This window comes from Aspergillus affinis, assembly GCF_023601865.1.
Source record: "Aspergillus affinis strain CMG 70 chromosome Unknown NODE_41_length_255467_cov_85_872513, whole genome shotgun sequence".
In the NCBI taxonomy this organism is placed as follows: Eukaryota; Fungi; Ascomycota; class Eurotiomycetes; order Eurotiales; family Aspergillaceae; genus Aspergillus; species Aspergillus affinis.
Genome location: NW_026515822.1, coordinates 115372 through 132699, shown reverse-complemented (window position 1 = coordinate 132699; position 17328 = coordinate 115372). Strand labels below are relative to the sequence as shown.

General features: G+C 52.1%; 4 protein-coding genes across 4 annotated transcripts; 2 read left to right on the top strand and 2 right to left on the bottom strand.

The window, feature by feature from the left end:
• Window positions 1–451: 451 nt before the first annotated feature.
• Window positions 452–2605, top strand: dspD (putative protein-tyrosine phosphatase; the record flags this gene model as incomplete). Its single annotated transcript, XM_053100139.1, has 1 exon — window positions 452–2605. The coding sequence occupies one exon, from the start codon at window positions 452–454 to the stop codon at window positions 2603–2605; it is 2154 nt and encodes a 717-aa protein (XP_052956168.1).
• Window positions 2606–4956: 2351 nt separating this feature from the next.
• On the bottom strand, window positions 4957–6199 carry KD926_007297 (putative nicotinamide N-methyltransferase; the record flags this gene model as incomplete). The annotated part of the gene is made up of 3 exons (XM_053100138.1): window positions 4957–4999; window positions 5124–5622; window positions 5710–6199. 3 exons carry the CDS (start codon window positions 6197–6199, stop codon window positions 4957–4959), a joined length of 1032 nt encoding a protein of 343 aa, XP_052956167.1.
• Window positions 6200–9335: 3136 nt separating this feature from the next.
• On the top strand, window positions 9336–11039 carry KD926_007296 (putative C2H2 finger domain protein; the record flags this gene model as incomplete). The annotated part of the gene is made up of 3 exons (XM_053100137.1): window positions 9336–9350; window positions 9492–10021; window positions 10211–11039. The coding sequence occupies 3 exons, from the start codon at window positions 9336–9338 to the stop codon at window positions 11037–11039; spliced, it is 1374 nt and encodes a 457-aa protein (XP_052956166.1).
• Window positions 11040–14666: 3627 nt separating this feature from the next.
• Window positions 14667–16328, bottom strand: KD926_007295 (uncharacterized protein; the record flags this gene model as incomplete). Its single annotated transcript, XM_053100136.1, has 3 exons — window positions 14667–15185; window positions 15237–15455; window positions 15507–16328. 3 exons carry the CDS (start codon window positions 16326–16328, stop codon window positions 14667–14669), a joined length of 1560 nt encoding a protein of 519 aa, XP_052956165.1.
• Between the last annotated feature and the right edge of the window lie 1000 nt (window positions 16329–17328).

Here is a 17328-nt window from a genome sequence, read left to right as displayed (position 1 = left end):
CTCTGGTATGTTCGGGTTTTTCTGAACCGTCAAGGCCCACTGTCCCTGCGCGCATCCTTCATTCTGTGTTTTGTCGAGATTTGAGAGATAGAAGACTCCCCGTGCCCTTCCTACCTCCTGCACTCTGCCTGCGGTAGCTCTTGCTGTGGGCCTTTTAAAGTTCAGATCGTCGGCCTGGTCTCATCCTCCTTGCAGCTGTGCTTGCTTGCTTATTCCCCGTTTTGGGTGTCCTTCGTTTTTGTTTCCAGCGCCAAACAATCTCAAGAACATGGAAGCTGATTGTGCTCTGTCGAAAAGGTCATTTGCTCTGGTAGCAAGTGCGACTCTACCTTCTCTCCCGTCTGGATGCAATAATTGCTCATCAATCTTTGCGCCGGCGTTTCGCGACTGCTGCGAACCAGAAAGGGTGCCCCCTTTCAAACGCAGGTCCATCCCCAAGTCTGGATCCATCATGCCCGTTCAAACCAGTCCACCGTCACTCCCGGACTCGTTCCCTACCTTCATGTCGGTATTTGGTGGAGGGTTGTCCGATTATTCCGCCAAGGAGGAGCAAAACGCAACCCTCAAGCCTCTCCGACTGCCCACCCATGTTACCATCAACACCTCGAGACGTCCGCTTCCCTTCCAGCACCGCGAGAGTATCTCGTCCATGACATCGGCCTCTACCGATTCCTCTCCAACCACCACCATCTCCACATTCGACTCGCCCTCCGGCCTCGATACGTCCCCCAGCTCTTCTCCGGAATCCCCGTCGTCGATGCCGCTGTCCTATCCTAAATTTACGCCACCCGTGCGCAACGTCGAGAGCCAGACGCTCTCGGTGCCTCAGAACGCCCTCCCGAAACTGCCGTCGGACAATTCGAACCCGGCGCGCCCGGATTCGCCCGAAAGACGCGCCCGCAACCTCAAAAACCTGTCGTTGCGAATGCCTCCGCCCTCCAGTTCGGCCCGCCCTCCAATCGCGACGGCTTCGATGGTCGAAACATCCTCTCAGCATCATCTGTCGGCCCCCCCGTCCCCGATGCACGCTCCGCCCAAAAGCAGTCGGCGGAAACCAGCGAATTTGACCATCCGAACGCCTGGCTTCGACCGATCGTTCTCCAATAACATTCCTGAAATCGTTCCTCCCACCCCGCATGCGCTACGACACACGGAATCCTCGCCTTCGTTAACGTCGGTGTTCTCCCCGTCGTTTGGCCCGAAGGGCGGCATGCAGCTGCCCCGACCCATGACGCATCATGGCAGCCGACGACCGTCGAGAACCTCGGAGGATAACCTGTCGCCCCTGCAACCTGTTCCGGATGAGGAATCTGTATCGGGCGGTGTATTGCACGAATTACAGGAAGAGGATGATCATTTAGATTCGCGAGAATCCACTCGGCGCAATGACCGCGGCTATCCGAACGGACCAATTCAAATTTACGACTCCGGAGTCTACCTCTATCTCGAGCCGACGGCGCAAGAAGCCTCGCAATTTGACGTGGTTGTGAATGTAGCCAAAGAAGTGGCCAACCCCTTCACTAATACGAGCGCCGACAATGGCACCGTCGTGAGCACTTTGCGCAAGGCCTCGACCGGCGAGAAGCGCATGTCGACCGGGGAGCCACGAACCGCTGCTTCCGAAGTGTCGTTCAAGTCCGCCTTCGAGTATCCTCAGAGCGCAACCGACTCGCCCGCTACGCCCCGCACCGAATCTGGTCCGGAATATCTCCATGTGGACTGGGATCACAACTCGGAGATTCTTGACGACCTCTACCCTCTCTGCGAGTTCATTGATGCTCGCATCGCCGAAGGCAAAAAGGTCCTGGTGCATTGTCAGCTCGGCGCTAGTCGGTCGGCCTCCCTGGTGATTGCCTACGGTCTCTACAAGAACCGCCACCTTGACTTTAACTCCATGTACGAAATCGTCAAAGGGAGAAGTCAGTGGGTCGGGCCGAATATGAGCCTGATCTATCAGTTGACGGATTTCCGCTCGCGGCTTCTTCGAGGGAGTCCCTCCAGACCGGCCCGTGAAGAATGGTTTGTCCGCGGGCCACGCCGCAGCTCCGAGCCGCAGCCCCCCCGATCGGCGAGATTGGGCCACCCGGAGGTTTTTACGCCGGGTTGCTTCAGCGGGGACTCGGACGCTGGACAGTCCTCGTCAAATGGTCTGTCACAAGCATCCACGAGCTCCCTCTCCGTCCCTTCCACCAACCAAACCACCCCCACGTCCACCGACAGCCCCCGTTTCTCCAAGCCACTTTCGCACAAGCGGAGTCTATCGCCGCGGCCACTGCCTCTGCGGCAGTCCACCTTCCACACGCTCGACTCATCATTCCGGTCGATACGACCCAACTTTGGCACCAACCCCTGGCTCCCCGAGGGCGGACCCTATTCCTTGGCCAAGACCGATCTCTTCGTGCGCAAAGTGCCCGAAGAACCCTCGGAGCTGTTCTCACCCAGAACCACCGGGTTTATGGCCGCTCCCTCGGCACCCTCCATTTCCGATGTTCTCGAGGATGACGGGCTTAATGGTCTCAAGTTCCGGGCCAGGATAGCGGATCCTCGGTCCCCTCCGCCCGGGAACGAGCGTCTGATCATGAGAAGTATTGACGAATTTCTATAATTCATCTGTCTCAATTTGTTGGGACGGGTGTTTTGCCTTTGTTGTACCCAAGAAATGATTGCATGACTTGTTTTTCACCCTTTTTTTCTTTTTCTTTTTTTTTTTTTTGCTCATCATAATTCCCATTATTGGGATGCTGCCTTTTATGGCCTACTTTCGCTATTGTCTTTCATTATCCTCTACACTTGAGAGAAACCAACTCGGGATTTCCTCTCCCTCACTCTCGCTGTCTTTCCTTGAATATCTCCTCACCATTTTTGCTTGATTTCATTTTCTCACCTTGTCTCTATTGTGATGATTTGATGACCAAAGCAGGCTTTGCTGTCGTTACTTCCATTCTTCCCATCTACGTTGCACTTGACTGCATTTTCACTTGACGGGGGTTTTTGCATGCCTTCGGAATATCGGCGTCCGGGGGTGTTTTAAAAGAGATAGGAGGCCATCGAGCCTTCGCGCCTGGTAACTTGTAATATTATTTTCTGGGATTCGTGCTTTGCATTCCACCATCTTGAGGAACGAACATTCTCTGAGCCTCGACCAACCCCATTCCATTCGCTTCCAACGTGTTTTATTTCCATTCTTTTTAGGTCTCGCAGGTTCGATAAGAATACCCATGGGAGGCGGGCGGATGGTGGATTCAGTCAACAAATGCAAAGAAATATAAACTTCAAACTTTCAAACTCTTAACTACTCAAGAAACGTAGGAAACTGTAGGTGTGAATGTAGCTGTAGAGGTAGATGCCCCTCATAGGTAGGTCTGAGTAGGTAAGTAAGGTATGTAAACCAACCACCCGCACCCGCCGCCCAAACGTCATTTTTCCCCTCCGTCTTCCCTCGACTCGACTCAACTCTCCAACGACCCTCAGACATTGTCTAGCAAGAAATAGATCATGGCCGAAGACAGTCATCCAACGCATCTGTCTCCTAGTGAGCTTGGCACGAAAGACTAGTAAGTGCTTATTGCGCTATTATTTAACAACTACTGGATTGAATTTTTCCCCCTCCTACCCCGCTATGCTATAAGGATGGATCGCCCCTCCATTGCGATATCCAACCTCATACATAGCCCTGTTAATGATACCTACCTATCTCCGTGACCTACCTTATGGAAACCATGAAGCCCAATCTGCACTATGAAGCAAAATGAAATAAACACTCACTAACCCGCAAGGAACTTCGCAAACAAAAATAGCTGGGAAACTTTCTACGCGAGAACCCTCGCGCATCTCTCTACGAAACAAACCCCCTCCTCGACTACGAAATCATCTCGTCTACCGCAGTCTTCTACATCTACCAACAATCCCAACCCCGACTCCGACTCCGATGAGGAAGAGGACGACGATGACGAGGATGAAATCGACGACGACTCGGACCCCGGCACGTCATGGTTCTCGGAACATAATGCCCCCGATAAGGTATTGCAGTTTTTGACGGACGAGGAGTTCCCGCTCGCCCCCCGCCAGACTGGGAGAGCTTCTCGTGGTAAACAAGGCGATGGTGAGGAGGGACACAGGGAGGAGCCGTGTATTCTTGACCTAGGCACCGGGAACGGGAGTATGTTGGCTCTGTTGCGGAAGAAGGGGAAGTTTGGTGGGGAGATGGTCGGAGTGGATTATTCGCCGAGGAGTGTCGAGTTGGCGAGGGAGTTGCAGAGGTTGAGGATTCATTCGGCGTATTTGTCGGATTCGGACGATGATGATTCGGATTTTGGGGGTGAGGATGGGGAGGGAGCTGAGAAGGGCGACGTTGTGAAAGGGGACGCCGATAAAGATACTAACATCCGCTTTGAAGAGTGGGATATCTTATCCTCGACGGATGCCTTGTCCGGGCCTGGTGATGGCGAGAGACAATTGGATTGGTTCCCCTATGCCAAAGGCGGGTTCGATATCGTGTTGGACAAGGGCACGTTTGACGCGGTGTCGTTGTCGGATGAGACGGTTGAGAGTGCGAGCACGGAACCATCGGTTTCGAAGACGATCGGGTCCGGGACGAAGAGGATCCAGAAACGCGTCTGTGAGCGATACCCTGATATTGCGAGGCGGTTGGTGCGCAAGGGTGGGTTTTTGGTCGTGACGAGTTGCAATTGGACTGAGGAGGAGCTGGTCCAGTGGTTTACTCAGTCTGCGACTGAGAGTGAAGCCGAGGATCGATTGCAGGTCTGGGGTCGGGTGGAATATCCGCGATTCAGGTTTGGGGGGAAGGAAGGGCAGGGGGTGTGTACGGTTTGTTTCCAGAGGGTTTGATTTGATCTGATGGATAGATGGATCTACAGATCTACAGATAGATGCATGGAGATAGATCAATGGTTAAATGGTCAATTTGTCTATATGTATTGGTCATACATTCATCAGTCATGACACAGCACGGCTTGTGTCTTGTCTCTCTATCCAGATGCTGTAGGTAAGTCAGTCAGTCGCTCATGCACATCATCCCCAAGTCCGATCAAACAAAGATGGACAAAGTCTCAACTCCACCGTTCTTCTACTCCCCTCGTCTCTTCAACAAGGCAACCACACACCACCGTTTCCGATTCTCCGGCCCCTCGCCCTCCCGCTCAGGCACCCACTCCCGCCTAACCTCCTGCCCATCCTCCGTGATGGAGTTCAAATCCCGCTCATGGATCCTCTCAATCTCCAATCCCAAAGTCACCGCCGTCTCGAAGAACCCGGCCACGATCGGCCGGCCCGTGTGGAACCCCGCCACGACCCAGACCTTGCCGCCCGGCGCCAGGAACCAGAGCATCGTGCGCGCCAGGTTCTCGTGCTGCGAGCGCATCCAGTAGCAGTCTGCGGCGATGATGCGGGAGTACGTGCCCTTGGCGGACAGGGCCCAGGGATCGGACTCGAGGGTTCCCCATTCGTGCGGCTGCATGGACACGGTGGATAGCCTTGATGGCTGGATATTGTGGTCGATGTTGGAGGTGATGGCGCCGGAGAGGGCGGGCGAGGATGGGTGGTCGGTGATGGTGACGGGGGAGGCTCCTGCGAGGGAGGAGATGACGGACGGGAGACCGGCGCCTAAGTATAAACGTTAATTCGTGAACAGAGGGTGCGGATGCCAGCGATTCCAAAAGAGATCGAACGGGGGAGTATATGAGGACTCACCGGCTCCCAATTCCAACACACTATGGCCCTTGGCCAGCCACATCGCGGTATCAGCATCCAATTGACCCGCGCTGTCCAGCGCATCAGCCTTCTCGACTCCCTCGGCGACGACCATCGCCGCGCTCCATAGAAAATGCGCAAACAGCTTCCGTCCCTCCTCGACCTCGTTCTTCTTTCCGTCGGACCGCGCTTGACCGGCAGCGATCTCCTCGGTGCGTTTCTCGCTCTGGTTGGGATAGGACGGGACCATGATCTCGAGATTGCCATAGCGCGGCGACGAGTAGAGGAGTTGCTGGCCGGGGTCTCCGTGGAACGAGGGAGCGTCGTCGGGGAAGAGATGCGGAAGAAAGGACGTGAAGAGGTCCTCGGGGGATTCATCGTCGACTTCGTCCTCCTGGAAGTCCGGAGGAGGGGCAGAAGAGGGGCATGGTGGTGGTTGTTGTTGATTCTGACGGCGGGGGAGGGGTCGAAGGCGGGAGTGAAGAAGCATGATGGGGATGATGATAGAGGAGATTCGACGGTGATATCTTCGGTGAAGTCCTCAATGTATCGAGGATATTGTGTTGAGGCTGCAATTGAGAGATTTTGAAATTCTCTTTTTTCTTTCGGATCTCATAATACAGGCACGGCATTTGTCCGACGACTCCAAAAAATTGGCCGCAAATTCTACTCTGATTGGCCAGTTCCCCTTTGCGGTCTGCAAGTAAACAGGCAGAAAGAGACCGCCTTCATCTTCATGTGATCCGTCTTTTATACTTTTTCCCCGGAATGGTCTATTATCGACGGGGTTATTCAATTATTGCCTGAAGACTGGCTCTACGTGGCTGCAATGCAAGCCTTCTACGGAGCAGATTGCACGGATACCTAAATATCCCCGTTGGGTGATCACCGACCGAATCGCTCCCCTCGTCCGCCTGCTTATGTGCACGTTCGTGTTGGATCCCTCTCGTTGGCCGAGCAAGCTCTGCCATCAACTGCGCTGTTAATCCGTCGAAGCCTTAGCCCAATGATCCGGATCCGCGTCATTGGATACGGGCCTTGCAGCCTGCGTGTTCACGAGTTAGGTTTCTGCGAGGCGGCGGAGGACTAAAGTGCCGTTGTTTGGGCAAACCACGTTGTAACGGTTGTAAGATAGGAGGGATGGATCCTCTGATCTGTATTTCTGGAGACTAGGTTGATCAAGACGACGTCTGCATCGAAAAGGGCATTCTTGCCAATGGGATGAGTATCCGCATCTTCGTTCAGCGAGAAGTTTGGTGCGAAAAGGTGATCATTTTTTGTGGCCTCTCGCTCGAGTATGGCAAGTTGTGGTCGAGGTAGGTCGCCTGTCCGGTCGAGTAGGGAGTAAGGGTGAGTGTCTTGGTGGAGTATTCAGCGTGCCAGGCTAAGATTGAGCCGAAACCAGTCATTTCGGCATTGGCAGATCGCTCTCATCTCGCCGGGGCTGATTGTTGGCCTCGACGGAGAACATTCGACGACAGGGAGTGCCTAGAAGCATTAACGGTTCATGATAATCACATCAACAAAAACGTCAAGAAAAACATCCCAAAGAACAATCCAAGTCACCGTTGCGTGATCCTGGCAGGGCGCAAAGCCAGTAAAGTCGGTCGGGAAAATGTGGGAAGGGCGACAAGGAAAAATAAAAATAAAACCGAATAAAAAGTAGCAGTGACAACTAGCCCGGGCGGGTCCCCACTATTTATTCAAGGACTGGTTGGGCAGCGTGTGCAACATGGATCGCTGAAACAACAATGACGCTCCAATAATGGGCTGTCACCACGAGGACCGGAAGAATGCTCCAGGTCCCAGGAGGGTCTTAAACAGGCTCTCAGGCATACTGTAGGCGCCAGGCAAACTGAGTACTGAGTAGACTCCAGGGCAGCAGGGCCAACGAACCTACCGAGTAAGCTCCCTGACTAAGAAGGTTCGTCCAGAGGCAGGGATTCCAGGAAGGAGAGATAAGAACACCGGACCGAACAGGTCACCGTCACACCCGATACCACTTGTAACCTGACTAAGGCCGCCAGACACTCCGGGGGAGCCGCCCCTCTGCCAATCATACGGTACGATACCGTCATGGGGCATGACATCATAAGCCCACCCGACAGGCCCTAGACCGGTCGATGCGCCGATTCCTGCGTATTACGGTATGGTCACCGGAACAAAACCACAGCACGGATCATCGCAAATTGAGTGATTTTTTTTTTTTTTTTTTTTTTTTTTTTTTGGATTGTTGTCGCATGTTGCATCCTGGGCCCTGTTTTTACCCGGCTTTGTCAGATGCCTTCTTTCTTCTTCAAGTCGGCTGCTGCTCTTTCGGTTGCCGGTCTCCTGCAGGGCATTGCCAAAATAAATCCATTTGAAATGAAAAGAATGAGACAGAAGAAAAAAAGAATACTAAAATAATACTACGGAGAGAGATAAAAGAATGACAATAAAGGATCAGAAAAAAAGGGTACCTGGTCGAATCCCCCTCCCTCCTCTCTCTCCAGTACCCGTGACCTCGTGCGGTGCAGATGATCGTAGCCTTCGACTACCCCATCGAGGCTGTTCCAATTCTCTCGAAAGAACCGTTTCATGATGGGAAAGTCGGTCGCTTCAACGGAATTGGCCGATAACATCACCAGGACCACTTTTTTTTCCCTTGCCCAGTCATCGGATCCTAGATGCGAGTGGAGCAGATGGCATCACCGGCCTCGTTGGCCTCGTCGCGGGCTGTTAGTCAGGCACCGGTCGAGGTGATTGGAAGGAGGGGGAGAGCAGTGAGAATAACGTGACGAGGAAAAGAGAATGCCTCATAGAGTCCTAGTGAACTATCTGCTCAAGGAACCTGAAAGAACCCGGGGGCACCTCAGGAAGTAATTAAATTCAGAGAGAGCTGGCGATCGCCCAAACCCCCGCATTGCTGAAAAGCAACCAGGACTAGCGAACCCAAATGGCCCAAAAAGGCCCCCGCAAATCCCATTTATTTTGGTATTTTTTCTTTTTCTTTTTCTTTTCCCTGCTGCTTTGGAGCTGATGGAAGAATAATAAATAAATATTAATATTATAATATTCCAATATTCTAAGAATCATGGGTTTAGCGTCCGGCAGATACCAGAATACCACTGGCCATTACCGTATTGCTCCATTGTCCAGTCTGGATTCCTGGTCTCTTGTCCTTCTTGCATTTTATTTTATTTTCTGAATTCTGGTGAACTTCTCCTCTTTGACTTTCGACTGTCTGTTCTCCTCTTTCTCCCTCGTCGCCCATCCCCCTCTTCCTTGCACGCACACCTTCTCGCTCGCTCTCCCTTCTCTCTTCTTTTTTTTTGGTCCCCTTCTTTCTTTCCCTCTCAATTGCCTCCAACCCAATTGCCCACTTCCGTTACTTTTGCCCCAACCAGCCCCTCGGCCTTCCTTGGTTCATTGCCCTTCTTGCCCGCTCTTTGTCCAAAGAACCCTTTTCTTATCCCCAAAGATCAGCTCTTTTTTTTTTCTTAGAAAAAAAAAGTTCCCTCCTCCTTTCAACTCTTTCGCTACGTGCTACTCTCACCAACGTTGACCAAATCTCTACGCCGTCTTGATCTCGACAGTTATCACCGGGCTTTCAGGAGATTGATCGCCCGAGTGTCCACGTACTCATAATGGCCTCTTTCAAGGTACGCAGTTTTTTCCCTATTCCTTATTATTTTTTGAGGGAAAAAAAAAAAAATAAAAAAATAAAAAAAAATATTGACCCCCGCGAATCCCTTACAATATATTCATCGTGTATCTAACTCGTGTAAACCTCATGGCAATAGGAATTGTCTCTGTCCCGCCCTCTACCTCAATCCCGCCACCATTCCCACTCCATTTCGCTCGGTGCCGTCAACGCCAACCACCGAATCACTCGTCGAAAGAGTGTCACCACCGCTGCCGCCGCCAATGCTGCCGCGGCGGCGGTCGCAGCTTCGATGAAGGATTCCTCAGGGGAACCGGTGGGCTTACCGGTGTCCTCGCACCGTCGTGGGAGTCGGAAGGGCTTGGAGTCTAGCTCGGTCGGAGCCCCCTCCGGCTTCGGCTCTTATCTCTCGCGGAGCGTCAACAGCCCCAGTCAGGAACCTCCGGTCGCTCGCAAATCCTCCCCCAACCAGCCCAACGATGAATCATCGGCCACCGCCGTGGATGGGAGCAACTCCGCTTCCAAGCCCGTCAGTACCAAGAACAGGAACCGTCGGGCCAGCGAGGGGTCGCAGTTGCCCAAAGGCGATGGGAAGCGCGTGATGGCGGAACTTCGCTGCGAACGTTGCGGGAAAGGGTATAAGCATGGCAGCTGCTTGTCCAAGCATATGTGTGTATCCTCCCCCCAACCCGCCATCCTGCCGTCTGGCTCGAGCCGGAGTAGATGCGCCATGTCGGCTCTGTGCAAGGTCGCCCTCGTGGTCATTCCGCTCCTGAACTGTTGCAGCTCCTTCTCCTTTCTCCCTCTCTCCCTCCGTGTCATGGGGACCGTATTCGGTTGACGTTTTATGGAACTTAGGTGGGAACACGACCCTGCATGGGCTATTACCTCGAAGCTCTTGATCTCCAAGCACCAGCAAGTTCAATTGCTGGAAGCTGCGTCGGTCCTGGTCACCATGACAGAGGACCCGGCCCCAGAGGGCCCGGATGCCGATTCGGAGATCTCCTCCACGTCGCCAGATGCCTCGTCCGAGCTTCGGGATGGACTCAGCTCGGTGGAGACGACTCCGCCACCCATGGACGAGGACGAGGATGATTATGAGTTGTCTCCCGAACCCTCGGACAAGCGGTACAGCGTCGGTAACTCGATCGGCCACTTCGCCCACTCCTACCAGTCCGTCCCGTCGAGTTCATTCACTAGCAGTGCGCCGTGGGCCTCGCCGGCATTCTCGCACTTCCGCCATTCGAGCATCGACACCCGACCCTCCACGGCGGAGGCCAAGCTGCAAGACGACGATGAGGCAGACCTGGCCGCGGCTATTGGTCTCTGCAACTTCGGCACCCCTCGCACCGGTCCCGTACCCCTTTCGCCCAGCGTTCCCCCTGTGCCCCCTCTGCCGACTCGTTTCCTGGACCAGAATGGCTCCGGTGGCAACCAGAGCCAGAGCCTAGGCCGGGAGGGTATCAAGGAAACGGATACGGACTTCGCCAACTCCACACCGAACATCTTCTTCTCTCTTTCGTACAACCCATCTCTGTCGTATAAGGTATCGGATGAGCGAGATGTGAAGATGGGAGGTACCGACCGTACCACACGCCAAAATCGCAACGCGGACGTTGACTTCGGGAATCGCCCCGTCGCAGCCGATGATGACGACGACGGCGTCTTTGGTCGAATGGAGGAGTAAACCTGGCTCCCAATTTCCCTGTGCTCACCTAAATTTTTTCCCTCTACTTTTGATTATTTTTGTTCTGATATTTCTTTTTACCCTTTGCGTTCTGCACTCCCCTTATCTCATTCTTAACATATAACCCAGCGGACCAACCCTCCGCTGTACTACAGCGATAACTTTCATGACATGTATGAGCTCTTGCGAATTTTGCGATTATTGCCTTTTGGTAGGCCCTTGCCGCCTTGGAGTTGAACACCCCCATTCGCGTGTATGACACATTCCCAGGGATTGTACTACCCAGGCGTTGCACTCGGTGTGACTGATCTGGGTTCCCTAATATGCATGATGGCCTTCTTGGAATGCCTGAATATTTCTTTTGTTCTCCTGCGTCTCGTTCTTTGATCACATTTTCCTTTTGGTTTTTTTGTCTCACTCGCTCCCTTTCTCTCTCCCTCTCTTTTTCTCTATCTCTCTATATCCATCCATATCAGTGGTTCCTAAATCCTCACATTCTGTGTACCATTTCTTCCACATCACTATTGCATGCTCCTCTTCCGTATAAAGACTTCGGTCTTCTGCATGGGTCCTCTTGTTCGACCCCACTTTTTTCCCGTTCTGTTTCTGTATACAGATCCCGAAATGGGATATACTTTGAATGAAGATATTATCATATCATGGCCGTACTGAGTAGTTGACTAAGTAGGTGATTACTTTGGACAAAGCATATACAGTGGGTGCAGTAGTTACTGTCTTGCTGCCTAGTCAAAAGGAAGAAAAGATAATGAATGCAAGAGTAGATAATGGTAATATCTTGATTTGAAGCTTTCAAGCTGTTTTTAAGAGACTTCCGAGACCCTGCATACCCAGATGAAGATGATTTCGAGCTAGGAGGTCCCTACTGTCTCTTTTTTTTTTTCTAATTTTAACATTTTTTGTTTTGTTTTGTTTTGTTTTAAACCAGCGGCAACCAGACTCAGAAGAAAAGAAAAGAAGAGAAATAGGAGCAAGATCAAACCCAACACGTCCTCAACACAAGGACCCCCCCTCAAGTTTCTTGTCAAGTGAGGCTTCACCTCGGATTGCAGGACCTTCTTGCGGATTCTGAGTGCCGCTGAAGAATGTCCCCAGCAGGAAATGCGAAGATACCCTCCAAAAGATAGAGGCAACCACGGCGAATCGGCTTATCGAAAGCGGCGAGCATTCGGAAATGAGGTTCAACTCCCTCCCGGCAATCTGCCGATAATGGAAGCTTGCAACTGCTCGACTGATTTTTTTGCCATCGTCAGATGCTCCCTAATTTGCTGCCGCAGCTCTCGAGTGGCGCCTGCCTACATAGGCTTCACACGCGTTATCAACATCCTTCCTGCTGATATCACCGGTGGCAAAGTTGACGTAGACACCTTCACGTTTGTCCATTGCGGCACTTGGAATGTCTCTTGACCGAAGGGACCGCGTTCTAAAGGAGAGTAAAGATGGCTCGTAGATGGGGTCAGGTTGTTGATGGAAAAGAAAAGAATAGAAATAGGAATAAAATCAAACCCAACGCGTCCTCAACACAAAGAAAGAAGGCGTACTGTGCACGGGAAAAGAGAAGGGGGTGACGACCAGATAGGAATTCTTCGTCAGGTTACTGACAGAATCCAACAGCAGTTCCAACGGAGCTTGCGTCTTGACAGCTTGCAAGATAGATTTCTTTCGTCATAGTACTGAGGGACGCTGCCAAGCACGTTGTTCTGAAGGTGTACCCTTGGCTCTTGCCATGATGATGGAGCTGGGGTTGATGATGGTACCTGGCACAGGGTATCTAATACAGACCCCAAACGTTGAAGGTTACAAGAGCGAACAAGAACCGCATTCTGTCATCGGGTAATACGCACCCTGGAGGTTCTCAAGGCCGTAACAGTACGCCATGGCATGGGTTGGGTTGGGTTTTTTTTTTTTTTTTTTTTTTTTTTTTTTTTTTTTGGTTCGTCATCATAATCGCCTTCGGTATCATGAATTCGTGGTCGTTATTCATAACTCATTATCTCATTATCCGTGTTTCGTATATATATTCGCCCAGGGAGCTTCCCGTCGAGGTGGATGCCGGGTCTTTAAAGAAATCTTTGTCCTCATCAACTTCTGAGGTGACTGGCGTGAAGATGACATCGTTTGAGATTTCTTTGCTTGTCACTTTTGAGACCTCGTTCTGCGCCCGTTTGGCCAAGAAGAAGTTCCTCTCTCCAAGCTTGCTATGGAAGCTCTCACGATAGGTCTTTCAGGAGGGATATGACCGAAGCAATTCCTTAGCGTAGGGTTTCGCGAGAAGGTATATAGGAGAAGAGCGAAGTGGTAGATTATCAACGCGGATGTCAAAAGAATTGGATTGATCCGCGTCGAGATTATTACAAGTCGGTTTGCTTGCTTCGAGTCTCGATCCCTCGACATGAGAGAAGGCAGAGCGAGCATGTTTTCTTAAACTCTTGCTCAAGCTCTGAATGCTCCACTGTAGAATGACTGTCTGCAAAGTGGCTCGTTGGTTGGACTTCGTTCTTGGAAGTTTTTCTTCTTTTGCTTTGGCTGGTCTGTCTTGAGCAGTTTGGCTGGAATTGTTGGCTGCACGAAAGACCACGGATTGACGACTGCTTCGTGGCATGGGTGCTGCGTTCGTGGCCACTTCGATCGATTGATGGGAAAAGCCCATCGCGATCTTGTGATTACTTCTTATAGTCGATCAAGTGGATTATGCTCCGCGTTGAGAAGATATCGGAGACATAAGAGACCAGCTTGACCAGACCAAATTGAAGTTTATGATATCAGAGATCTGATACCGGAGACATACGAATCTTTCCTTCGTTTTGTTTGGGGGTTTCCCGTCTCCTTTGATTTTCTGCTCAAGTTCCATTTTTTGCGTACAAAACAGGGAAGAAAAGCATGAGTATGTTCCTGAAAAGGAACTTGAGTACAAGATAAAGCAAAACAACAGGTAAAATCAGGAAGATAAAACAAGAAGATAGAAAAACAGAAGAAATGAAACAGCAGACAACAACAAAAGAACATAGTGAATTCAGGAAAAAAGAAAAATCCTGCAGTGAAGTCCAACTCGTTAGCTTTCATTCATCTTCGAAAAGAGAATTTCAGAAACCACTCACTTCTCATCAATTTTTATTGCTCCATACCAGTCAACTCTAGCCGGCCACCATCGTCTCCAGCCTTAGTCCAAGAGCGCCCAGTAACCTCCCAACAAATCCGCTTGAATGCCAAGGAACAAACAGGAATATTTTGATCCCAGCAAGGCACTGCTCTGGTCCGCACCTGCACAGCAAATCTTGCCAAGTTAACCAAAGAAGTAGAGCGAGCCTTGAAGGATCACGTCCGGAGACTGACCCACGGCCGAACTTGCACCATGCCTCTAAGGTACACTTAACGAAGACCGCCCCGAGGATCCTTTCCAGATCAGACCACGATGGTGACCACAAATTGCCTGGCCCGCGGTCGGCGATTCGACCCTTACTATAGCAGGGCGGGATATCGATTCGAAGACGAATCGCAAGGGTACAGGTACCTGGGCCATCGGCCTTTCGATGGAGATATTAGACCCGTATCAAGTTGCACGGGTGCCGGGGCCAAGCGAGGACTCCATCTTCCCCTCCACGCAATCGGTCAAGAAACCCCCTGACTGGGACTACCAGCCTCAGCCTCAGCCGCCAGAGCCGCCTGCCTGGCACGACGCCGCATCCTCCGACTGGGCCTGGCCGGCTGTTCAGGCCTCTGGTCTTGGCCAGTCGCCCTAGCCTCAGCACGAGCCGCCTGAGCCTCTTTCAAAAAGGGAGTCATGGGAGGATCCCTGACAGCCTCTTGCCCTTCGGGCTCCAGGGCAGGGTCACTAGGTGCATCCGCATTAGCCTCGGCCTCAGCTTGAGCTTGAGCAGCCTCGGCTGCCTCGTATGTGAGTCGTCTTTTGTGGCGGTCCCGTTTCGCCTTGCCGAGTCGGCACCTGCTAGAACTAAGACGACTGCTGATCGAGTTGGCGTCGTCCTCTGTGGCTGCCGTCTCTTCCAGGTTCACCTGCTCAGTATCGGGCTGCTGCCCGACCAGGTACGAAGAGGAAAGACCAGCCTCAGAGTGCGACACCGAAGGCATTGTTGCGGGTTCCGTAGCAGCTGCCTCCTCCAGATTGACCTGCTTAGTGTCAGATTGCTGTCCGGCCACGTATAGAGATAAATGACTAACCTCAGAGTACGAAGCTGCGGGCGTCCTTGGGGGGTTCTCGAAATCCATGAGGGGCATATCCTCCGGATACAGCGGGAGATTATAGGGCACTTTCCCGGCCACGTAGGCGAACAAAAGATCAGCCTTAGACTGAAATTTTGCAGGCAAAATTAAAGGTTCCGTAGCAACCTCTTCGCCTTCGCCTTTGAGTTCCGTGGCAGCTGCATCCTCCGGGTTCACCTGCTCAGTATTAGATTGCTGCCCGAATAGGTACAGAGACAAAGAACTAACCTCAGAGTCCGAGTCCGCAAGCGTGGCCGGGGGGTCCTCAGGGTCCGCGGTGCTCGTCTCCTCCGGATCCGTCTGTTCAGTGTCGGGTCGCATCCCGTCCAGGTAGGAAAACGGCCCGGCGAGGTAGGAATACAAAAGATTCCTAGCAACCTCTTCACTTTCAGACTCCGGGGCGACTGTTCCCTCCGGGTTCACCTGCTCTGTATCAGTTTGCTGTCCGGCTAAATGGGGAGACGAAGGACTAACCTCAGAGTGTGACTCCCCAGGCAGCGTCGAAGGTTCCCTAGCAACCTCTGTACCTTTGGGCTCCTGGAAAAGCACAGGGCTTGAGGATGTCCCTTCTTTACTCTCATCGGCCGACTCAGTCTTCGTCGTGGAACGTTCTGAGTAGGGGGATGGACGCCGTTGACGGCCAATGAAGTTCAGAAGAGCACAGCTAGCCGCTAGGGTGATTCCAATCGACGAGGGAGGATGGATGGAAGGGGGGTCTGAGGGGGGAATGGAAGATTGCTCAGGGACTGACACCTCAGGGACCGGCTTCTCCCACTCCCAGCAGCGGAAATCATCCTCCGGATTCCACTCGTAAATCACACTCAGTGACTCGACTCTAGGAAATCCAACCGCAGTGCCAACGGAGCTTGCGTCTTGATGGCTTGCAATATAGATTTCTTTCGTCATAGTACTGAGGGACGCTGCCACGCACGTTGCCCCGAAGGCGCCCCTGGCTCTCGCCATGATGCTCTGGCTGGGGTTAATGAGCCCAGGCACAGGGTAATACAGACCCCAAACGTTGAAGGTTGCAAGAGTGAGCAAGAACCACATTCTGTCATCTCATCAGCCAAATGGGTCAAAGGGAGAGAGTGACGAGAGTCGTGGGAATAATGGAGGGGAGGAAGAGGATATATGCAGGTATCTTACTTGTTAGAATATATAAATATTTGAAATGATTGCAAAAGAATTCGAGATAGCTGGGAAGCCGAGATTATTTGGAAGTAGAGGAGATGTTTGGAAGGTGAAAAAGAAGTTGAAGAGGGAAGAGAAGAGAGAGGGTGGAAGAGAGGAGGGGGTTTTTATATTGAAGCCCTGGGGGATCAGAGGACATGGGATCAGGCAACGACAGAGCGTGCATTCACTGGTTGGGGCTGGTGAATGGGCGTGTGACCACATTTCCAAACGAACAGCTTCACGATGACATCGTGGTTGCCAATTTGGGGTCATGATAAATGGAAGTCTCCGTGATCTATGATATTCGCCCCTCCCCATTGGTTAGATGGCATGGAGGCACCGTAAAGATAATGGAAGTTGCCGGTTACTGCCTCCTATCTATTTTTGGATTTGCGTCAGGTGAATTGGGGCAGCGAACAGATGCTGGAGGTTGCCTAGCTCTTTTGTTTCCCCCATTCCTATGGCAGCTCCCGCTGGGCCCCGCTGGGCATGTCTGCCATTGGGGTAGTTTGTTGCGGGGGATTTCTCCTCATCAGAACCTCTGAGAAATAGACTGGATCCTAAGGCCCATCTTGGGGAGGTCTATGGGCGAGTGATTGGTGATACCAGATACATGCTGCAAGTGGCGGTCCATGATTCTTGGGATCCACCTCCCTCTTCCCAGTCAAAGGGGGGAAGAGGGGTTTTCTTAAGAGAAGTCCACTACCGATAGAAGTGCCGTTTACTCTCTTATTTCCCTTCTTTGTTTCTTGGCTATACTTTGCAGGCGTCTGTCTCTTCGTTCTTTCAAAGTGACATTACGTGCAAGCAAGTTTCAATGCGCATGCATCGACATCATGGACCAGCAAAATGCCATTTTACACCTGGGTGAATGGCA